At 37.4% G+C, this 19764-nt stretch overlaps 1 protein-coding gene across 4 annotated transcripts; it reads left to right on the top strand.

Annotated features, from left to right (window-relative positions):
* The first annotated feature begins 379 nt into the window (after positions 1–379).
* On the top strand, positions 380–19403 carry LOC141286769 (acylamino-acid-releasing enzyme). Of its 4 annotated transcripts, XM_073818872.1 has the most exons (24): positions 384–682; positions 3235–3301; positions 3612–4024; positions 5621–5753; positions 5855–5981; positions 6093–6168; positions 6243–6318; positions 9618–9757; positions 9841–9975; positions 10581–10672; positions 10863–10900; positions 11000–11121; positions 11561–11621; positions 11732–11826; positions 13680–13749; positions 13882–13967; positions 14060–14198; positions 14289–14372; positions 14447–14527; positions 14612–14700; positions 14781–14974; positions 15769–15871; positions 17163–17269; positions 17622–19403. In XM_073818872.1, the coding sequence occupies exons 1-24, from the start codon at positions 443–445 to the stop codon at positions 17722–17724; spliced, it is 2871 nt and encodes a 956-aa protein (XP_073674973.1). In that variant the 5' UTR covers positions 384–442; the 3' UTR covers positions 17725–19403. The 4 variants fall into 4 exon arrangements, with proteins under 4 accessions (XP_073674974.1, XP_073674973.1, XP_073674976.1 ...); XM_073818873.1 differs by lacking the exons at positions 17163–17269; positions 17622–19403 and adding an exon at positions 16532–16889 and having other exon boundaries at positions 380–682; XM_073818875.1 differs by lacking the exons at positions 384–682; positions 3235–3301; positions 3612–4024 and adding an exon at positions 5016–5145.
* The last annotated feature ends 361 nt before the right edge of the window (positions 19404–19764 follow it).

Below are 19764 nucleotides of genomic sequence, written 5' to 3'. Positions count from 1 at the left end.
TAAGGTGTTTGGTGTGTTAACGACGTTCCTTTATATTTCATAGCTACACAAAACTATTTTGCGAGGAGAGGAGCAGCCGGCTCTCCAGAGATGTGAGGACTGTTGTTCCTTGTACCACTGTCCTTTCTGTGGGCCTGAGATGTTCAAACCCACCATCAAAAGCAAATGTTTGAAACATTTACAGGGTCACAGAAGAAGAGCAATACGACACAAGGGCAAGTAACATTACTGTATATATTTTACTTGAAAGTGTTCCAGGTAAATAAGTCATGAAGTTCCTTCAAGTATTAAAATTCACTAAAGCATAGAATTTTATAGAAGCATAATTAAATCTTGTGACTTGTGTCTGCTTTTTTTCTCACTAGAGTTCTTCATTTTCAAATGTCATTTAAAGTGCCGAACTGCTCCACACTTTCACTGTGTCAGCTGCACGTCCACTTTTATGAGGAAAGATGGTTTTCTAAAACACCTGGCCATGTGCGAGAGCAAAAAAACAAAGGTAACGGTTGTGGAGTTGAAATCAGACGAGAGTTTACCTGCAGGAGATCTTCATCTGACTGCATCTGAGGCTGGAAGTACTGAGGAAATGTCTGTCAGTGAGGGAAACAAGAATCAGATAACTGAAGATGCTCAGAAAATCAGAAGAAAAGCAAACTTTGAGCAACACTTGTGTCCTAAAAGGGTAGGTTCCTTTTTCTTTTGTCATTATGAATCTATATGGACCATTCTATGGAACTGGTCCATACTGCTGTCCCACAACAAATCTTAGACGTTTCCTTCTATTATCATTTTAAACATAATATTTTAAATATTAGTAAGCTTAATATATACAGTCGTGGCCAAAAGTTTTGAGAATGACACAAATATTAGTTTTCACAAAGTTTGCTGCTAAACTGCTTTTAGATCTTTGTTTCAGTTGTTTCTGTGATGTACTGAAATATAATTACAAGCACTTCATATGTTTCAAAGGCTTTTATCGACAATTACATGACATTTATGCAAAGAGTCAGTATTTGCAGTGTTGGCCCTCTGCAATTCGACTGGGCATGCTCTCAATCAACTTCTGGGCCAAATCCTGACTGATAGCAACCCATTCTTTCATAATCACTTCTTGGAGTTTGTCAGAATTAGTGGGTTTTTGTTTGTCCACCCGCCTCTTGAGGATTGACCACAAGTTCTCAATGGGATTAAGATCTGGGGAGTTTCCAGGCCATGGACCCAACATTTCAACGTTTTGGTCCCCGAGCCACTTAGTTATCACTTTTGCCTTATGGCACGGTGCTCCATCGTGCTGGAAAATGCATTGTTCTTCACCAAACTGTTGTTGGATTGTTGGAAGAAGTTGCTGTTGGAGGGTATTTTGGTACCATTCTTTATTCATGGCTGTGTTTTTGGGCAAAATTGTGAGTGAGCCCACTCCCTTGGATGAGAAGCAACCCCACACATGAATGGTCTCAGGATGCTTTACTGTTGGCATGACACAGGACTGATGGTAGCGCTCACCTTTTCTTCTCCGGACAAGCTTTTTTCCAGATGCCCCAAACAATCGGAAAGAGGCTTCATCGGAGAATATGACTTTGCCCCAGTGCTCAGCAGTCCATTCGCCATACTTTTTGCAGAAGATCAATCTGTCCCTGATGTTTTTTTTTTTTTTGGAGAGAAGTGGCTTCTTTGCTGCCCTTCTTGACACCAGGCTATCTTCCAAAAGTCTTGGCCTCACTGTGCATGCAGATGCGCTCACACCTGCCTGCTGCCATTCCTGAGCAAGCTCTGCACTGGTGACACTCCGATCCCGCAGCTGAATCCTCTTTAAGAGACGATCCTGGTGCTTGCTGGACTTTCTTGGACGCCCCGAAGCCTTCTTAACAATGCAGTGGAAAGTTTTTTTTGGGATTAAGTTAATTTTCATGGCAACGAAGGACTATGCAATTCATCTGATCACTCTTCATAACATTCTGGAGTATATGCAAATTTCTATTATAAAAACTTAAGCAGCAACTTTTCCAATTTCCAATATTTATGTAATTCTCAAAACTTTTGGCCACGGCTGTAGATATATATAAAATTATCATTTATTGGTTACTTTCAGTTGGGAGGTGGCTGTCCTGAACCCTATTATTTAATTTTTATTTAATTTAATTATTGAATAATTTTTGTATTTTATTTACATTGTTGTTTTTAAAAGTATCTTTTTGATTCTTTTAAAAACCGAAGTTCAAACAAACATTTATTGTATATTTCTCTGTAAATTTTGAATCTAAAAAGTGTCCCGCATTTTCATGTCACTACTGAAACAGTCCATTGGCTGAGACTGATTTTAACAAAATTTTAAATAAATTAAATTTTAGTACACTTATTCAATTTTTTTTTTGTATTTGTATATTTTAGTAGTGTTTTAGTTTGCAAGTTAAAATTCTGTAATTTTCATGTGGGTGCTACCAAACCATTACTGTCACGACTGAAACGTGATGTTTTGTCAAATATAAAGTATACTGAATTATCAATGTATATTCAAACTAATGAATCCTTAACTTTGAAATCAGTATGATCAACTTTTTGCCTTTTACAAAGAACAATTGGATTCGAAATAGAAACAAATCTCATGAATCACACTTAAAATATTGTTAAAATTTAACCGTTATTGATTTACCTCTGAAAAAATTTTATAAAATAGCAAAAATATATATATTTACAATCTGGAATCTTAATAGGTAAATATAACCCTTCTAATTAAATTATATTTTACTGACAAATTTGGGGAGAGGACAAATATTTCAAAGCTTTCTGAAAATACAATATAAGAATTAGCTGCACAATTACTAGAATTGTGTACCTTGAATATTATATACATGTAGTACCTTGAATTATGTTATTTGCATAAATACAAATTGTTTGGAAAAAGACACACTATTTTAAGAAGTTTCTAACTCTGACTTTGGAATAATTTAGTAGACTGGCCCATATACACTACCAAACATTTGGGATCAGTAAGATTTTTAGATAATGCTGAATAAAAGATAATTTTATTCAGCCAGCAAAGATGCATTAAATTGACCAAAAGTGACAGTAAAGACATTTACAGTGTTTCGATAGATTAAAAATGCACTAAAATGAACCAACATATAAACAGCAGAAAATTGTCTATTTAAATGCTTTGTTGTGTCAAAATCTATGATAAGATGCGGAAATTGGTGTGAACATGCAAAACTCTTTTTTTGCTCTACTCTGTTGAAGGCTGTAAGTGAGGAGACAGTGAGCCACGGGCCCAGTGATTCAGAGATGGCAGACCAAGACTCCACAGGTTAGAGGAGGTCATTAAAACAGTTTTAAAGCATCTTTGATATTTTGATCAGATTTTAGAACACATATGTGACCCTGGACCACAAAACCAGCCATAAGCATCAGATTAAATACACCTGAAAGCTGAATAAGTAAGCTTTCCATTGAGGTATGGTTTGTTGGGATAGGACAATATTTGGCCGAGATACAACTGTTTGATCTGTAATCTAAGGGTGCAAAAAATCAAAATACTGATAAAATCGCCTTTAAAGTTGTCTAAACGAAGTTCTTAGCAATGCATATTACTAATAAAAAAATCTCTTTAATCTCAGGTGAAGGAGGGATTATGGAGGAGCAGGTGAGACCAGATGACCCATCTAAATCCCCAATGGATGAAGGAGATGCTTCAGTGGTAGATCTCTCTGTAGTGGATCACAATGTCACAGAGACCACCGCCTCAAATTCTGCTGCCAGTCTGCATCCTATAGAGGCTGATGTCACTATACAGACTTTAGTAAATGAGATGTTCTCTCAACACACACCTGTTGAAAGCACCATCCCGCAAAGATGCAGATCCGATGCACAAGATCTGTGTCCGTTCTGTGGTTTAATGCTGCACAGGAAGAATCTGCAGGTGCATTTAAGAAGGAAGCATCCAGATCAAGTTTCAAACCAGGAGAAACCCGTCTATGCTCAGCTGAAAAACCCAAAACAACAGAGGCTCCCTTTGAGACAACAACAGAAGGTGAGAGAAGTTCATCCTTTTGGAGGTTTTGCAGATTTGCTACTCCTTAGAGCAGGTTTTATGAGGGAACACACATGCATACATCTTGGAAATTTGGAAATTGTTGCATAAAGTCATTATATTTGTTTTCTCCCAGCTTTATACAATTCCAGTTGAACCACTGATGTCACATTATTTTATCAATGTCCTTACTACATTTCTGGGCCATAAAACTTTTCAGTAGTGTTGCTGTCTATGCAGGGTCAGAAAGCTCTCAGATTTGATCAAAAATATCTTAATTTGTGTTCTGAAGAAGAATGAGGGTCTTAGGGGTTTAGAATGACACCAGGGTGAATAATTAATGACAGAATTTTAATGTTTGGGTGAACTACCCTTTTAAACTACAGCCTTAAAAAGACAGTTCACCCAAAAAGAAAATTCAGTCATCACTTACTTACTTCCTTTTGCAAATTGCATGACTAATTTATTCTAGAGAACACAAAAGGTGATGTTTTGAAGAAGAGACCATCCAGGATATTGTTTAAAATTTCTCCAAAAGAAAGAAATTCATAGAGGTTTTTAATGAGGGGGAGTGAATGACATTTTTGTGGGGAAACCAGTTCCTTTAACATTCTTGCCTTGTCTCTGAAATTCCTTCTATACATATTTAAATAGTAGAAAAATTATAAAAATCATTTTAGATAATAATCCTACATCATTTTAATGTAAAGAGACATAATAACAGAAGCGTTGTAGATGTTCTTCATACACCCAAAAGGGAATCACAATATCTTAAAACTGACGGGAAATGAAAAGGCATCTTTAGGTGATGTTATATTCAGCAAAGCTAATATTTTGCAGATGATACTATAGAATGTGTTATTATGCGTAAACGCAACAGTTATTGAGAAATGTCACAGAAAAAAATAAACACCAATGTGTCGAAAGTGTAATGAACAAACCGAACACCCCCCTCAGAGCTCGCAGAATGGATGCGTCCGCACCGAAAGCGCTTTGTCCGGGGTTGAAACATCGGCTCTCACCGACACTCCAGCGATTTTTACCGATCACACTCTTCTCTCACGACACTCCACTTCAGTTCACTGGACAGGCGTGGATTATTTTTGTTGACATGCGTTGCGGTGAAGTCTATGTTGTTGTTTTTTTAACCAGATTTAATTTGCGCCCTTCTGACCCACATCTATTTTAAGGTGCAAACGTAAACGGTGCTACTTTTTAACGTCTGGACCCTTACATTCATTAACGTGTTGCCTTATTATTGATAGAATACATATATTTAATGAGCTCACTGGAAGCGTAATTTCGTTATCAAAGCGTTATAAAAACCAGTGAGATAAAATGGGTTATTTCATATCGCTGTGGGACTAGTAGCCATTTGTAAATTAACGTTACTTGCTTTGCCTACAACAAAGTTTTTGAATACTGCTGTACACTAGTCTGTAGTACGCGAGATAGCATGTATATAAGTTAATATGAGTCAATAGACTCTAAAGTGTTTAAAATAGGCTGTTTTACAGTGTGAGCCCACAAGAAAAGCCTGTTCATGTTTGTTTTCTGTTTATGTTGACTCATAGTTTTCTATGTTTGTGGTTTCAGATTGCAATGGAGAGTGAGATCAAAGATGTGTTCAGTCACTGTCTCAGGTTTCCAGTGCCTATTTCTGCCTCTGTGGTTGCTGATGAACCGGTGGACACTGCCAATGAAAAACGTTGTGTCACCGTATTGACCCGTAAGTTTAGTGGAGAGCTCTGTCATGTGGTTTTATGGTGTATTCATTATTTACAAATAAAGTCTTAATTGTGGTTGCTTTTTAACTCTCTTTCTCTGTAGGTTGGAGTCAATGTGATGTGGAGAGAGGGGTGAAACTGCGTTTCTCTCAGAGATGGACCCTACTGTGCAAACACGACACAGTTGAGCATGTGTTGCCGTCTGGAACAAGCTCACACACAGAGAAAGAGTATGAGATATATATAAACAATATGCAGATATTCATGTATCCTCAAGAGTTAAAAAGAAAACCTACAAGTAAACAAAGTGCCTATCATCAAAATGCATCTCTCACTTTCAGGTTGCTCAGCTGCCATTCTCCTTCTGGGACTCTTCAAGCTATCATCCGGGAGGAAGCAGGACATCAGTATGTGGAGGTAATGGCTAATATCTTTGACATGCAGATAATGAATTATTAAAGTATGATTCTTAATTCTCCTTTTTTTGGTAGGTTTGGGGCCAGAATGGCCTGGAGAAAAGTTTGGACCTTACAGCTCTGAATAAACATGGAAAAGTGTACGAAGATGGTAAGAAATGCTTTAGCTGTCTGTGTTATACACTAGGGGTTTCAAATCACCAGCTTTGTGATGGTTCCTTGTAGTAAATTGTAGTGTGCTTTTTTTTTTCAAAAACAAATAATACTTTTATTCAGCTAAGATGCATTAAATTGAACAAAATTGACAATAAAGAAAATAGTTTTTATTTCAAGTAAATGCTGTTCTTAAGAACTTTCTATTATCAAAACGTATCCGTTTCAACATGATTAATAGTAAGAAGAAATACTAAATCAGCATACAATATAAGAATGATTTTTAAAGGATCATGTGACACTTAACACTGAAAATGGCTGCTGAAAATCACAAGATAATTTTATATACAAGATTCATTGCATTCACCTTTACATATATTTATGTTACCAGAATAAGAGGGATCATGCAAAATGCATGTTATTTTTTTTTTTTAGTATTGACCTGAATAAGATATTTCACCTAAAATATAGTCCACAAGAGAAAATATTAGTTGAATTTATTCATTCAAACTTTTGAATTAGTTCAAAAGTTTACATACTTTTGATTTTTAATACTGTGCTGTTACCTGAATGATCCACGGCTGTATGTTTTTTAAACTGCCTGCTGTTCTTCAGAAAAATCCTTCAGGTCCCACAAATTCTTTGATTTTTCAGCATTTTTGTTTATCTGAACCTTTTCCAACAATGACTTCAATCTTTTCACACTGAGGACAACTGAGGGACTCATATGCAACTATTACAGAAAGTTCAAACGCTCATTGATGCTCCAGAAGGAAAAAAATATGCTTTAAGAGCAGGGGGTAAAAACATTTGAACAGAATGACAATGTGTACATTTTTCTTATTTTGCCTAAATAGCAAAATTTTCATTTAGTACTGCCCTTCAGAGGCTACAGAAGATAATTACATGTTTCCCAGAAGACAAAATAATTTAAATTACCTTGATTTTCAAATTCAAATGTCAATATCTTTTTGTGAAACATCATGCATTTTGTTAGCCTGACAAGCCAGACCCACATAAATGTAGGGTCTGGGCACTCTCCATAGACAGGGCTCAACCGGAGGGGTGGGATAAACGGTTGTCTTTCAAACTCCCTCTCCACGCAATAGGATAGCGCTACAACCAATCAGAGCAACGAAGAAGGTGACGTAGTCAGAGCGACGGAAAAGAGAGTTCCTTGCATGTGTGTTGTGGAAAAGTTTGATGAAGAGATGTGATAATAGAAAAAAATCCAGACCCTAATCTAATAAGATTATAGTTCACCCAAAAATGAAAATTTGATGTTTATCTGCTTACCCCCAGGGCATCCAAGATGTTGGTGACTTTGTTTCCTCAGCAGAACACAAACAAAGATTTTTAACGAAAACCAGTGCAGTCTGTCAGCCTTATAGTAAACAAACTTGCACAGACAAATCCAAATTACACCCTGCGACTCGTGACGATACATTGATGTCCTAAGACACGAAACGACCGGTTTTTGTGAGAAACTGAACAGTATTTATATAATTTTTTACCTTTGATACACAGCCACGTCCATCTGTCCTGAGCACGAGCTCATCATCCGGCTCGTGACATGTGAACGCGCTCTGGTGTAGTATACGCAAACACCGGAAGCGATCTGACGCATGAATACGACACTCATTGTTTCCACAGTGCACAGAGATTGTGGATATAGCGGCTATTCAAAATGGTAATTACTTGCGCTTATCCTGATTGTTTAAACCAATTTAAAGTTAAAAGATTACGTTTGCTTGTGCAAACTCATCCGGGACTTTTCACTGATTTCCCCTTCCGGTGTTTGCGTATTCTACGCCAGAGCGCGTTCACATGTCACAAGCCGGATGATAAGCTCGTGTTTATGACACGATGGACGTGGCTGTGTATCAAAGGTAAAAAAATGATATAAATATTGTTCAGTTTCTCACAAAAAACGATCGTTTCGTGTCTTAGGACATCAATGTATCGTCACAAGTCGCAGGGTGTAATTTGGATTTGTTTGTGCATGTTTTTGTTTACTTTTAAAGGTTTGGTGCCCATCCACGTCCATGATAAGGCTGGCAGACTGCACCGGTTTTCGTTAAAAATCTTTGTTTGTGTTTTTCTGAGGAAACAAAGTCACCTACATCTTGGATGCCCTGGGGGTAAGCAGATAAACATCACATTTTCATTTTTGGGTGAACTATCCATTTAAGTCCAAGTTGTGTAGCCTCTTTTAACTGGTCTTCCATAAGCGCTATCAGCGGTGAAACAACAATCACAAGCGGGTTGTGGCAGAGTCCCATGCGTTTTCACACCAGCGGAGCTAGCTAGTAGATCAAACTTTTGCCGTATCCGGTTGGCAAAACTCCAAATACATCCTTCTTTTGTAAGAACGACATAAGTGCAGTTTCTTGTTCTTTTCTCAGAGAAAAGCTTAACTTCAAGTCTTTCAGAGTGGCGGCCAAAGCCGATTCGAAAGAAAGTTGTTCGCTAGCAGCAGCCATCGCTCTATCTCTCACGCGTAATTCACGGAACCAGAGAATGTCTGACGGAACTTATGGTCGCAGGTCATCATGTTAAGCCCGCCCCCCGACTCGTGATTGGCCCGGTCGATTTTGGATTTTTAGAAATCTCAAGTGAACGGAGAGTAACTAGACTGCCCTTGGAAGCAAATGTAATTTGCTGCCGCTAGGGGTGCGTCTAGATTCTAGGCTAACATTTTGTATGATCCCTCTTATTTTGGTAAAATAATTTACATTTTGCTGATTCTGCAAGGTGTATGTAAAATGTGTACTTTTGACTTCAACTGTATTTAAAACATTTGTTATTTTAAATGGTACTAATAATGTTTCACAATAATAATTAGTTTTTATTGTATTTTTAAACAAAGAAATACAGCCTTGGTCAGCATGAGAGACTTCTTTCAAAAATATTTACAAGTGTTACCGTAAAGTGGTTTCTACAAACTCAAAGACACTGTACAATATCAGAAACATATATTTATTACAGCAATGGAGGGAAATGAAAGGAAGAATCAGTAAACAAGACAAAAATATTCATACATTTACATACAAGTACGATTACATGAATCGTTGAACCAAGCATGAACAGAAAATGCAGTCAGTCATGGTTTAAGAATGGTAGTGTTTATCAAGATACACATTTATATTGAATCATTCTGTAATTTGCAATCTAATGATTCATTTTAGTAGCCAGTTGCTCACTGGTATTGATTTATTTTTTTCAGTCTGATGCCCTGATCAATGTTTGAGGATATCTGTCTGATTATGTGTACTTTATTTCTTTGTGTCTCATCAGCTCAGTTTGCAAGTTTGGCTTGGTCACCATGTGAAAAAAAGTTGCTCTATGTAGCTGAAAAAAAGAGAGTGGAGCCATCAGCTAATTCATCAGTTGCATCAGCCAATGAGGATGGTGGGCTAGTGCTGCTTGAGGAACAGGTGAAATGTCTTCTTCCATATGTAGTTTTATACAGTAACTGTTATGATTATGGTTTTTGAAGAAATCACATGTGCATTTTCAGGACAAGAACATATATGTTGAAGACTGGGGTGAAGGTCTGGTGGGTAGGAGCTGTCCAGTGTTATGTGTAGCTGATCTCAGCAAAGGAGCTGTTATTGTATATGCTGGCGTCCCTCCACATATATCACCAGGACAGGTGAGTCAGATACAGTGCCTTGTGAAAGTATTCCTACCCCTTCATTTTTTTTTCACTTTTTGTTATGTTACACATGCACCACAATGTCAAAACAAAACAGAATTGTCACAACTTCATAAATGTATAAAAAATGAAATAAGTACATTGCATAAGCATTCAGTAATTTAGTATTTACCTGAAGCACCTTTACAGCCTCATGTCTTTTGGGGTATGATGCAACAAAATGCAGTGCAGCAGATTTTCTGAGCTTTACAGGTAGTTTTGTTTTTTTTACCTCAGGGCTTGGTTTTTGCTCTGATATACATTTTCAGCTGTTAGACCTCCAAATCATACCCATTCAGTTGAATTTGCCTCAGGTTAACTTTATTAGAAGTGTAGTAACATCTACAAACAAAATTAATGCTCCTGAGCTCAATTTCAACTGTCCCAGATGGAATCCTTTAAGTTTTGCACTGTATATATTACAATTCTCATTAGTCTAATTGATAATCAGTTACGTTATGCTACTGGCGTTGGATAAGTTATATGAGAAATGTTATATCAGCAATCTCAAAATTATTTTTTTGTAAATGTTAATTGATTTATTATACTTGTTCTTTTTTAAGGCTCTGTGGGCACCTAATGGAAGGGGAATGGTCTTTGTGGGCCAATGGAATGAACCGTTCAGACTGGGCCTTAAATTCTGCTCTAATCGTAGGTGAGAGGTGGAGTTAAAGACAGCTTTAACAGCTATTACTTATATTGCTTAGAAATATTGATTTAGTAAAAATCCCACAGTCCCTCAAGTTCTGATATTGAATAAGATTCTTATATCAGAAAATTCCGATATTTATAAATATTTAATTTAATATTTTGCAGATTTTTAAATATTTTTTTTATTTTTCCAGATCAGCTCTCTATTACCTGGATATGAAAGGGAACTGTGGTAAGAATCTTTATAGGAGGGATTATGTGTAAGCACCTTTTAAGTGCATTTTCTTCTCTCTTTGGGCTTTGATTTTCCAATATGACCTGTCTTGGCCAGAGTGCTTGTCAGCTGAAGGAGTGTCTGTTTCAAGCCCTCGAATGAGTCCAGACTCGTGCTGGATCGTATACTTGCAGGGACAGGTGTTTGGACCACATCATCAGTGCCTGAAAATGATGCTGGTAAGAACTAACAGTTTAATATATCCTAAACTAAATGCTGTATAACAAATGGTGTTCTTTAGAACTCTTTATTAATTAAGAATCCTGAAAAATGTATCATGGTTTCCACACAAATATTAAAAAGCAAAACTTTTTTTCAAAATGGATAGTAATAACTGCATCTTGAGCACCAAATCAGCATGTTAGAATGATTTCTAAAGGGTCATGTGACAGTGAAGACTGGAGTAATGGCAACTGATAGTTCAGCTTTGCCATCATAAGAAAAAAACAGTTATTTTCAACTGAAATTATATTTTACAATCATTGTTTTTACTGTATTTTCGATCACATAATTGCAGGTGAGTTAAAGAGATTTCTTTGAATAAGATTAACTGACCCCAAATCAGATTATTTATTAGACAGCTTTCTTTTTTTGTCTTTTTTTCCCCATGTCTTTTAGTATGACATAAAGAACAGAAGCACCTCGGTCTTAGTAGATGTGGTCAGGAGAGCAGAAAAAGGTACTTGGATAAAAACACACATTGAAGAGTGATGTCAAGTCAGTTGTATTTATATATTATCACTTTTCATAATGAACAAGGGTGTGGTGTGATGTCATGTCCTCTCACAGGTCAATTTGCTGGTATATACGAGGCGTTGCCATCTCACTGCTGGTCTGCAGACAGTGAGAGAATCTTCTTTAGCAGTGCCTGTGAAAACAATAAGGTAAACAGATACAAAAATATGGCACAGTGTTGTAAGGATAGTTCACCCAAAAATGAAAATTCTGTCATTAATTACTCACCCTCATATTGTTCCAAACCTGTAAGACGTCTGTTCATCTTCAGAACAAAAATGAAGATTTTTTGATGAAATCCAAGCACTTTATTTAAATGACACGTTTAAGGCACAGAAAGGTAGTAAGGAAATCGTTAAAATAGTCCATGTGACATCAGTGGTTCAAGCGTTATAAAATATGTTATAAAGCTTTGGGAATACTTTATATGTCCAAAGAAAAGAAAAATAACGGCTTAATTCAACAATTTCTTCTCTTCCGTGTCAGTCTCCACCATACATTCACCACGACGCGTGCATGTGATGTTGCTGATGCAGGAGCCGGCATTCTGACCAAGAACCTAGATGCAAATTGTTTACAGTCAGAGTAAAACGCACACTATACATTAAAAGTCTTCATAATCGTGTCTGAAGACTTGCCAATTTTTGTCTTATTTGTACCTGAATATACAGTCTATGAACTAGGAGAGATCAGTGGCGCCTCCAGGATTTTTTTCATAGGGTGGCCGAAAGAGGCCAGTTAAAATGTTAGGGTGGCACAATACAAAATTTTTTTGCATGCCTAAATCTAATTTAAGACAATTTTTTGCTTTACCGTTATTTTTGGTAGCATATAAAGTCAAAGGCTTTAAAACTTCAGTATTACTATTCTCTGTACAGAGCAAAATAGAAAAAAAGTCACTTTGCATTTCAACTGCAAGTAGCCTCATGTTTATTTGGAGTGCAAATTCATTTCAAATGTTTAAAAATAAACAAAAAAGCGTAGATGTTTAATCAGCATATTCATCAAAATACACACAAGCTTAATACAAGTGCAGTCCGAGCCCTAGCAGCGAGCGTGCCTTCAGCGCAGTTTGAAGAGTTGCGCGATCATGCGCACGCAATAGCCTAAAGCTTGCCACAAAGCACCGGCAAAAGTAATTACCATGAATGTGCGGTGGAAATAGTAAGGAAATATAAAAAAAAATAAAGCTGACGATCCTGACAAGCCATTTCCTCCGACCTGCCTTTATAGAGAATTGCATCTTCAAGGATTTCATAGCCTAATAAAAGATTTTGCTTTCGGTTTCGGTTCATCATTGTGAAACACTCCTGTTCAAGACCAAGACGGCAGAAGTGCATCCTCTACTTACCGGCAGTCTTATTCGTCTTCTTTCTTAATTCCTTTTGAAATTGTTGAGCGACGGGCACGCACTGAGCTGTTGCTGTCTGTGCGTGCAACAGCGGCAGGGAGGGAGGGGCGAGGGGGGGAGAGGGCTGGCTACTGTGTGCGATCGAAGGTCTAGAGCGGCTTGCCTGCCTGGCTGTGCATTAGGGATGAAATGCATAACTGATGCTACTAAAATTTATAATGGCCAGTGGGGTGGCACCAATTGGGAGAGATGGACTTTCTACTCCATCTCCTGCTCCTGCATCGTCATCGAAGAAATTGTTGAATAAAGTCATTATTTTTGTTTTCTTTGCCCACAAAAAGTATTTTCAGAGCTTCATAAAATTTGATCAATGTCCTTACTATCTTTCTTGGCCTTGAACATGTCAGCTACGTTGCTGTCTATGCAGGGTCAGAAAGTTTTACTATTTTATCAAAAATATCTTAATTTGTGTTCTGAAGATGAATGAGAGTCTTACGAATTTGGAATGACATAAGGGTGAGTAATTAATGACAGAACTTTCATTTTGGGTGAACTATCCCTTTAAATATCTTGTATGTGTCCCATTGTCTGCACTGTGTGGATTTCTGATTCTTAGTGTTAAGATTTTGTTATTTGCATCTGTTCTCCTAGGCAGTGTTCTCAGTTGACAGAACCACAGGAAGAGTCACACAAGTGTGCGGACTGGATGCGCTAAGACTAGGTAGTGTAAATATTTAGTGATGTCATGACTGCTCTGACTCAGGCCATTTGGTCACTTTACTGTCAGTGTCATTACTACTGTTTCGTTTCAGTTGTGTGACAGTCATTAATACTAAGTGTTTGTGTTTGGTAGATGATTTTGGGAGTGTGCAGCTGTTGACAATACAAAAAGACCTGATGGTGATGAGCTGCTCATCTCCAAATCAACCTCCCTGCCTGGTACAACCACACACACATGCACACACTTTCCTGTAATATTAATCTTTCACTAAAGAAACTGCATTAAATATAACACTGTGTGTTTTCCGTAGAAAGTTGGCTTCCTGTCATCAATGGATCAGGCTGAAGACATGCAACTTTGCAATGTGGGTGGAGCAGATGTTTATGAGGGATTTGATTGGCAGCCTATGTTGATCACACCCCCTTCTCAAGAGGAGAGCCATCAGTTCTGTGAGTAACATGGATGTATCATCAGATATACAGATACAACCAGCAATATTTCTAAGGGATTTTACTCTTTCCTTCTTCCTAACTATATAGCGGGACTGAATTTTGGAGCAATTTTGCTGAAGCCGTACAATCCTCCAGAAAGAAGGAAAACTCCTCTAGTGGTGACTATACATGGTAAGGCTGACAGTTATTTTTTATCCAGACGTTTTCTCACACGTTAGTGATCAGTGAAGTATTTGTCTGCGCAGGTGGTCCTCATGCTCATTTCGCTGCTGACTGGAATGCCACAGCCGCTGCTTTAACCAAACTGGGATATGCTGTTCTGATGGGTGAGTGCTTGTTTCTTTCTAGTTTCTGTCACAAAAAACATAGAGAATGAGCATTGATTTAAAGTATAATTTTATGTGTCACAGTGAACTACAGGGGCTCCACTGGGTTTGGTCAAGACGGCATAGAGTCTCTACTTGGAAACGTTGGCAGTCAGGATGTCAAAGATGTTCATGTATGTACTGTATATGCACAAATAAGATGTGGAAGTTGAGAAAAAGTATTTCATTAGCTCATGAGCCATTTTTTGTCCAGAGGGCAGTGTTGTGCACTTTGCAAAATGAGACAACGCTAGATCCTGATAAGGTGGCAGTGATGGGCGGCTCTCATGGTGGTTTTCTGGCCTGCCACCTGGTTGGTCAATATCCAGATTTCTACAGAGCATGTGCAGCAAGAAACCCTGTGATCAACGCAGCCACACTGCTTGGAACCAGTGATATTGTAGACTGGTAAGGCACTCACATTTAATTTTGTTAATACCCCAGTTATTAAAGTGCCTGAAAGGATTAGTTTATATCCAGAAAATTTTTTTTCTGATAATTTACTCCCCATCATGCCTTCCACGATGTTTACGTCTTTCTCTCTTCAGTCAAAAAGTAATTAAGGTTTTTGAGGAAAACATTTCAGGATTTTTCTCCATATAGTGGTCTTCAATGGTAGTAATGGTTAGAAGGAAGTACCGTCAAACAAAAAGCTAGTGAAGCTAGTCAAACACCCTTTACAAAAAAGGAAAAACAGCTATGTCAGATGATTTTGAAGTTGAAGGAGAAAATGAGATGGATTTTTTTTTTTTTTTTCTATACCCTACCTTTTTGGACCGAAGTATGAAGATTTAACCTTTCCACTGCCATTAAATAATGCGCAAAGTCACACTTGCGCAAAGCAGAGCTAGTGCATGACGAGCATTTGTGGTTACAAAGAATATACATTTAAAAAAAAAAATAGGAAAATGACCAGTCGTTTCACTAGACAAGACTCTTCTTCCTCGGCAGGGATCGTGTAGAGTACTTTGAAGCTGCTTTGAAACTGCAATTTTAACCTGTTGGGTAACATCGAAGTCCACTACATGAAGTAAAATCCTGGTTTTCCTCAAATACCTTAATTTTTTTTTCAACTGGAAAAGAAATACATCAACATCTTGGATGACACGGGGGTGAGTAAATTATCAGGAAACTTACTCTGGAAGTGAACTGATCCTTGAAGGTGACTGTAATGGTGTTCTGTGCTTATGCTGTCTCTACAGGAGATATTCTTCTGTTGGGCTTCAGTATGCTTTTGACCGGCTGCCCACATCAGAATGCCTCATTTCCATGCTGGAGAAGTCACCTATAATACATGCTGCACAGGTATATACACACATTTACTATTTACATTGTCTAAATGGGGGAATTGCATAGACATTTTTTATATACAGTAGTTGTAAATATTGAACCCTAATAGAAAAACTTTAGCGTTTTGTTACAAATGAGGACATTAAAAAAAGTTTTTGTTAGGTTTAAACTTACTTCTGGGTACAAATTTGTCCCCATAATATGATCAACTAGTAACACACTTATACAGTGGAATGCGAAAGTTTGGGAACACCTTAAAGTCTGTAAAAGAATCTGGAAAAAAAAGTGAATAATTTGTGCATAATAAGAAACCTCATACAAAATGCATGTTTTTTTTATTTAGTACTGTCTTGAGTAAGATATTTTACATAAACAATGTTATAGTCCACAAGACTATAGTGATATAGTTGTTCATAAGTCCCTTGTTTGTTCTGCACAGTTAAACTGAGCACTGTTCTTCTGAAAAGTCCTCCAGGTCCTGCAGAATCTTCAGTTTTCCAGCATCTTTTGAGTATTTGAACCCTTTCCAGCAGTGATTAGATTTTGATATCCATCTATTCACACTGAGGATAAATGGAGTCAAACACGATGCATTAACAGTTTGGGGGGGGGGGGGGGGGTGAAAACTTTTTGCATTTGAAAATCAAGGTAAATTGTGCTTAATTTGTCTTCCAGGAAACATGGAAATATCTTCAGTTGGTTCCGAAGGGCAGTACTAAATGGAAAAAATTATATTTTAACAAAATAAGAAATATTTGTCCATCATCTTCCTGCTCAGAAGTTTTCACCCCCCTGCTCTAAATGCATCAGGTTTCCTTCTAGACCATCAGTGAATGTTTGAACCTTTTTTTAATCATTGTGTTTGAGTCCCTCAGTTTTCATCTCAAAATTATACAGTCACTGCTGGAAATGCATTTATGCAATTACGTTGGAAAACTGCAGGTTTCCTGGAGGATTTTTCTGAAGAACAGTGCTCAGTTGAACTGTTCAGAACAAGCAAGGGACTCATGAACAACCATCACAAAACAAAAAAAACAGTTGTAGATCATCCAGGTAACAACACACAGTATTAAGAACCAGTGGTTCTCAAACTTTTGAACTACATTCAGTACTTAATACAAAACAACATGCATTTTATATGATCTCTCTTATTTTGTTAAAATTATTCACATTTTCAGAGTTTTTGCAAGGGGTTCCCAAACTTTCGCATACCACTACAAATACTGGAATAGTGATTTAGGATAGAGTATTTAGGTAAGATGATAAGCTGGTAAACCTTAATCTGATTTTGTGTACGTGTGATTAGATCCGTGCTCCTGTGTTGTTGATGTTGGGTGGGAGAGACAGGAGAGTATCACCTCACCAAGGTCTGGAGCTCTACAGGGCACTCAAGAGCAGGAATACACCTGTCAGGTACACACACACACAAACAAGCGCCTGCATTTAATATAGACCCAGATTATTCTGATATTATTAGTTGCTAATGGTAGTAGACCAAGCTGATTAAATTAGGCCATTTTGAGATAAACTACAGTTCAGAAGTTTTTTGGGGGTCAGATTTTTTTTTATTTTTAGTTACTTTCCAGTTAAATCTTAATTTCATTTGCCAATGTTTGCCTGCTTCTTAAGTACCATTTTTGCTTTTGTCCTTTGAAAAACCCACTTCAGTCAACCACTAATCACCACATGAAGTGTTCAGCCTGCTTCCTTTTTCCTGCCTATATCACACACATTCTGTCTTTCTGTCTCTTTGTCTGTCTCTCAGGTTGTTGTGGTACAGTGATGAGGGTCACTCGCTGTCTAAAGTCAACACTCAGTCTGACTGCTTCCTCAACATCGTTCTGTGGTTTAAAGAACATTTAAACTGACACAACATTTCAACATTTCTCAGAAGCGCATATGAAAATATCTATAAGAAGCTTTTTTTTCCTGTCTGCACATATTGTGTTTGACATTCTTGCCAAAACTGTAAATGTCCATGAGTGTTGCACTGAAGCTAAAGTTACAGGTTATGCAGGTCATTGTTCACTAGGGGGCAGACCTGGCCATGTTAAATCAGCACTGCGGAAATAAGGGGTTCAAATGCCAAAGGATGAATTCATTATGTTTAGAAATCAGAGCTTGTGTACTGTGATACTTAACTTCTCTTTTTAGAGTCAATATCTGAACATTTACACTCTTTTTTGAGATGTTTGTTTTGTTTTTAATGGACAGTAATGGTCTTGCCAATGTTTGACTTTACAAATACATGGTGATTGTTTGTAGATTTAAATTAGTTTGATTATGAAAAAAGTACATTTAGGATGGGACGTAGAAGAGAAGAACTAAAATCTATTTTCTGGTTTCTGAAATGTATCTATAAAGATCTCAACATTCCATATTTATAAACATGATACAAGACAGAAATGTGTGACATTTATTTTGATACATTTCCAGGTGTGCTTGCTAGCTTTGGGCTCTGCCATACCAGCTCACATGTCTGAGACACTCGTGTCCATTTCACTTACAGCCGCTTAAGAAAGGTATTTCCCTCAAAGATTTCTTTGTTTCATAGTTTTGCAACATTTTTGTCCTTTAAACACTTAATCTCCAAATCCTCTTTGACAGATTCATTCAGCTCTTGTGTTTCTGTCATGAACTCTGTTTTTAATGCTTTTTTATATTATTAGGTATTTGGTTTGCCATTTGTGGCATGTTGAGAACCAGCCAGGTTTTTGTTACAGTGTTTTATGGCCAATTGTAGCATGTGGATTTTCAATATTCTGGCGGTCTTATGGGGCAGATTGCTTTATGCCCTTTTAAGATTGCATTGCTAATGACCCACAGAGAAGGAAGTAGAACAAAACAGGTCACCTGAGACCACTGCCAGTGTGTGTGTGTGTGTGTGTGTGTGTGTGTGTGTGTGTGTTTAAGAGAGAGAAAGAAGAAAGAAAGGTCTGTATTATTCACTCTTTGATCGGGTTTGGTGTAGGTGACTGGGTCTTAGCAGGTCAAATATCATTAAAAGTCTTTCCTCTCTGTCTCAGTCTAGCCTAGATGCTGGAAGACATTCTCATAAAGGAAGATTAAAGAGCGAGGCAGAATTTGAGAATAAACACAAACACCCAAAAAGCAGAAAATCATTGCCAGGGGGTGAAAAGCGGATGAAAAGCAGAAGCAGATTAGAGGAAGTCAGGAGAAAAATCTGAGTAGGTTTAAGGTCACACTGGAGTAAAATGAGCCACAGCTTCGTTGGTGCTCTTATGAGCTGTGATGTGACAACTAAACGAAAACGCTAAAGTTATCTGATGGCTCAAGCTTTTTCCCCCCAGAATACTGGGAGTTGGGCTAAGATCCAGTAGGCCTGGGGTACGTTGAATCAACGGCCGTAAATATGACACAGCTTGAAGCTGTGAATGGATTTGACTTGGCAAAATAATACTGCATAAATTGAATCCTTCAGACATCTTTGTTATACTTTGGTTCGTGTTGCCTCAGTTGCTTTTGGACATTGCAAGTCTTGTATAAGTTGTGACTTTGATCTTTAAGTGGATCCCTTATTAAAGATCTTCAAACTGATAAACAGCCCTGTTCTGTTTTACTGTCAACTATTAAACAGAAAAAGGAAACAATATGAATCGGCTCATGTTACCGCAGGCCCAAAGACATCTAGGGTGTTGCTGTGAGTGATCAGTGTCTTTCCAAACAAGTGCCAACCCAAAAGAAAACAAGTCAAATTAAATTTTTGGCATAGATTTGTATCTTTTTATTGATTAATGGGCTGTTAGATTATTTATTGGGCCATATGTGGTTTAAATAGAATGTCTGTCACTGTCCATCATATACAGTCAAGTCCGAAATTATTCATACCCCTGGCAAATTCTGACTTAAAGTTACGTTTTTGATTAGAAATTTTTGATTAGAAATGA

This window comes from Garra rufa, chromosome 15, assembly GCF_049309525.1.
Source record: "Garra rufa chromosome 15, GarRuf1.0, whole genome shotgun sequence".
Classification (NCBI taxonomy): domain Eukaryota; kingdom Metazoa; phylum Chordata; class Actinopteri; order Cypriniformes; family Cyprinidae; genus Garra; species Garra rufa.
The sequence above is the reverse complement of the archived record's forward strand: the minus strand, read 5'-3'. Positions and strand labels throughout refer to the sequence as shown.

Excerpts from the sequence above, each read along its gene's own strand:
- LOC141286769 (XM_073818872.1), top strand. The coding sequence starts at position 443 with ATGAGGAAAGATGGTTTTCTAAAACACCTGGCCATGTGCGAGAGCAAA. Across the intron at positions 3,302-3,611 it reads GGCAGACCAAGACTCCACAG|GTGAAGGAGGGATTATGGAG; the intron begins GTTAGAGGAGGT and ends CTTTAATCTCAG. Across the intron at positions 6,169-6,242 it reads CAGGACATCAGTATGTGGAG|GTTTGGGGCCAGAATGGCCT; the intron begins GTAATGGCTAAT and ends TTTTTTTGGTAG.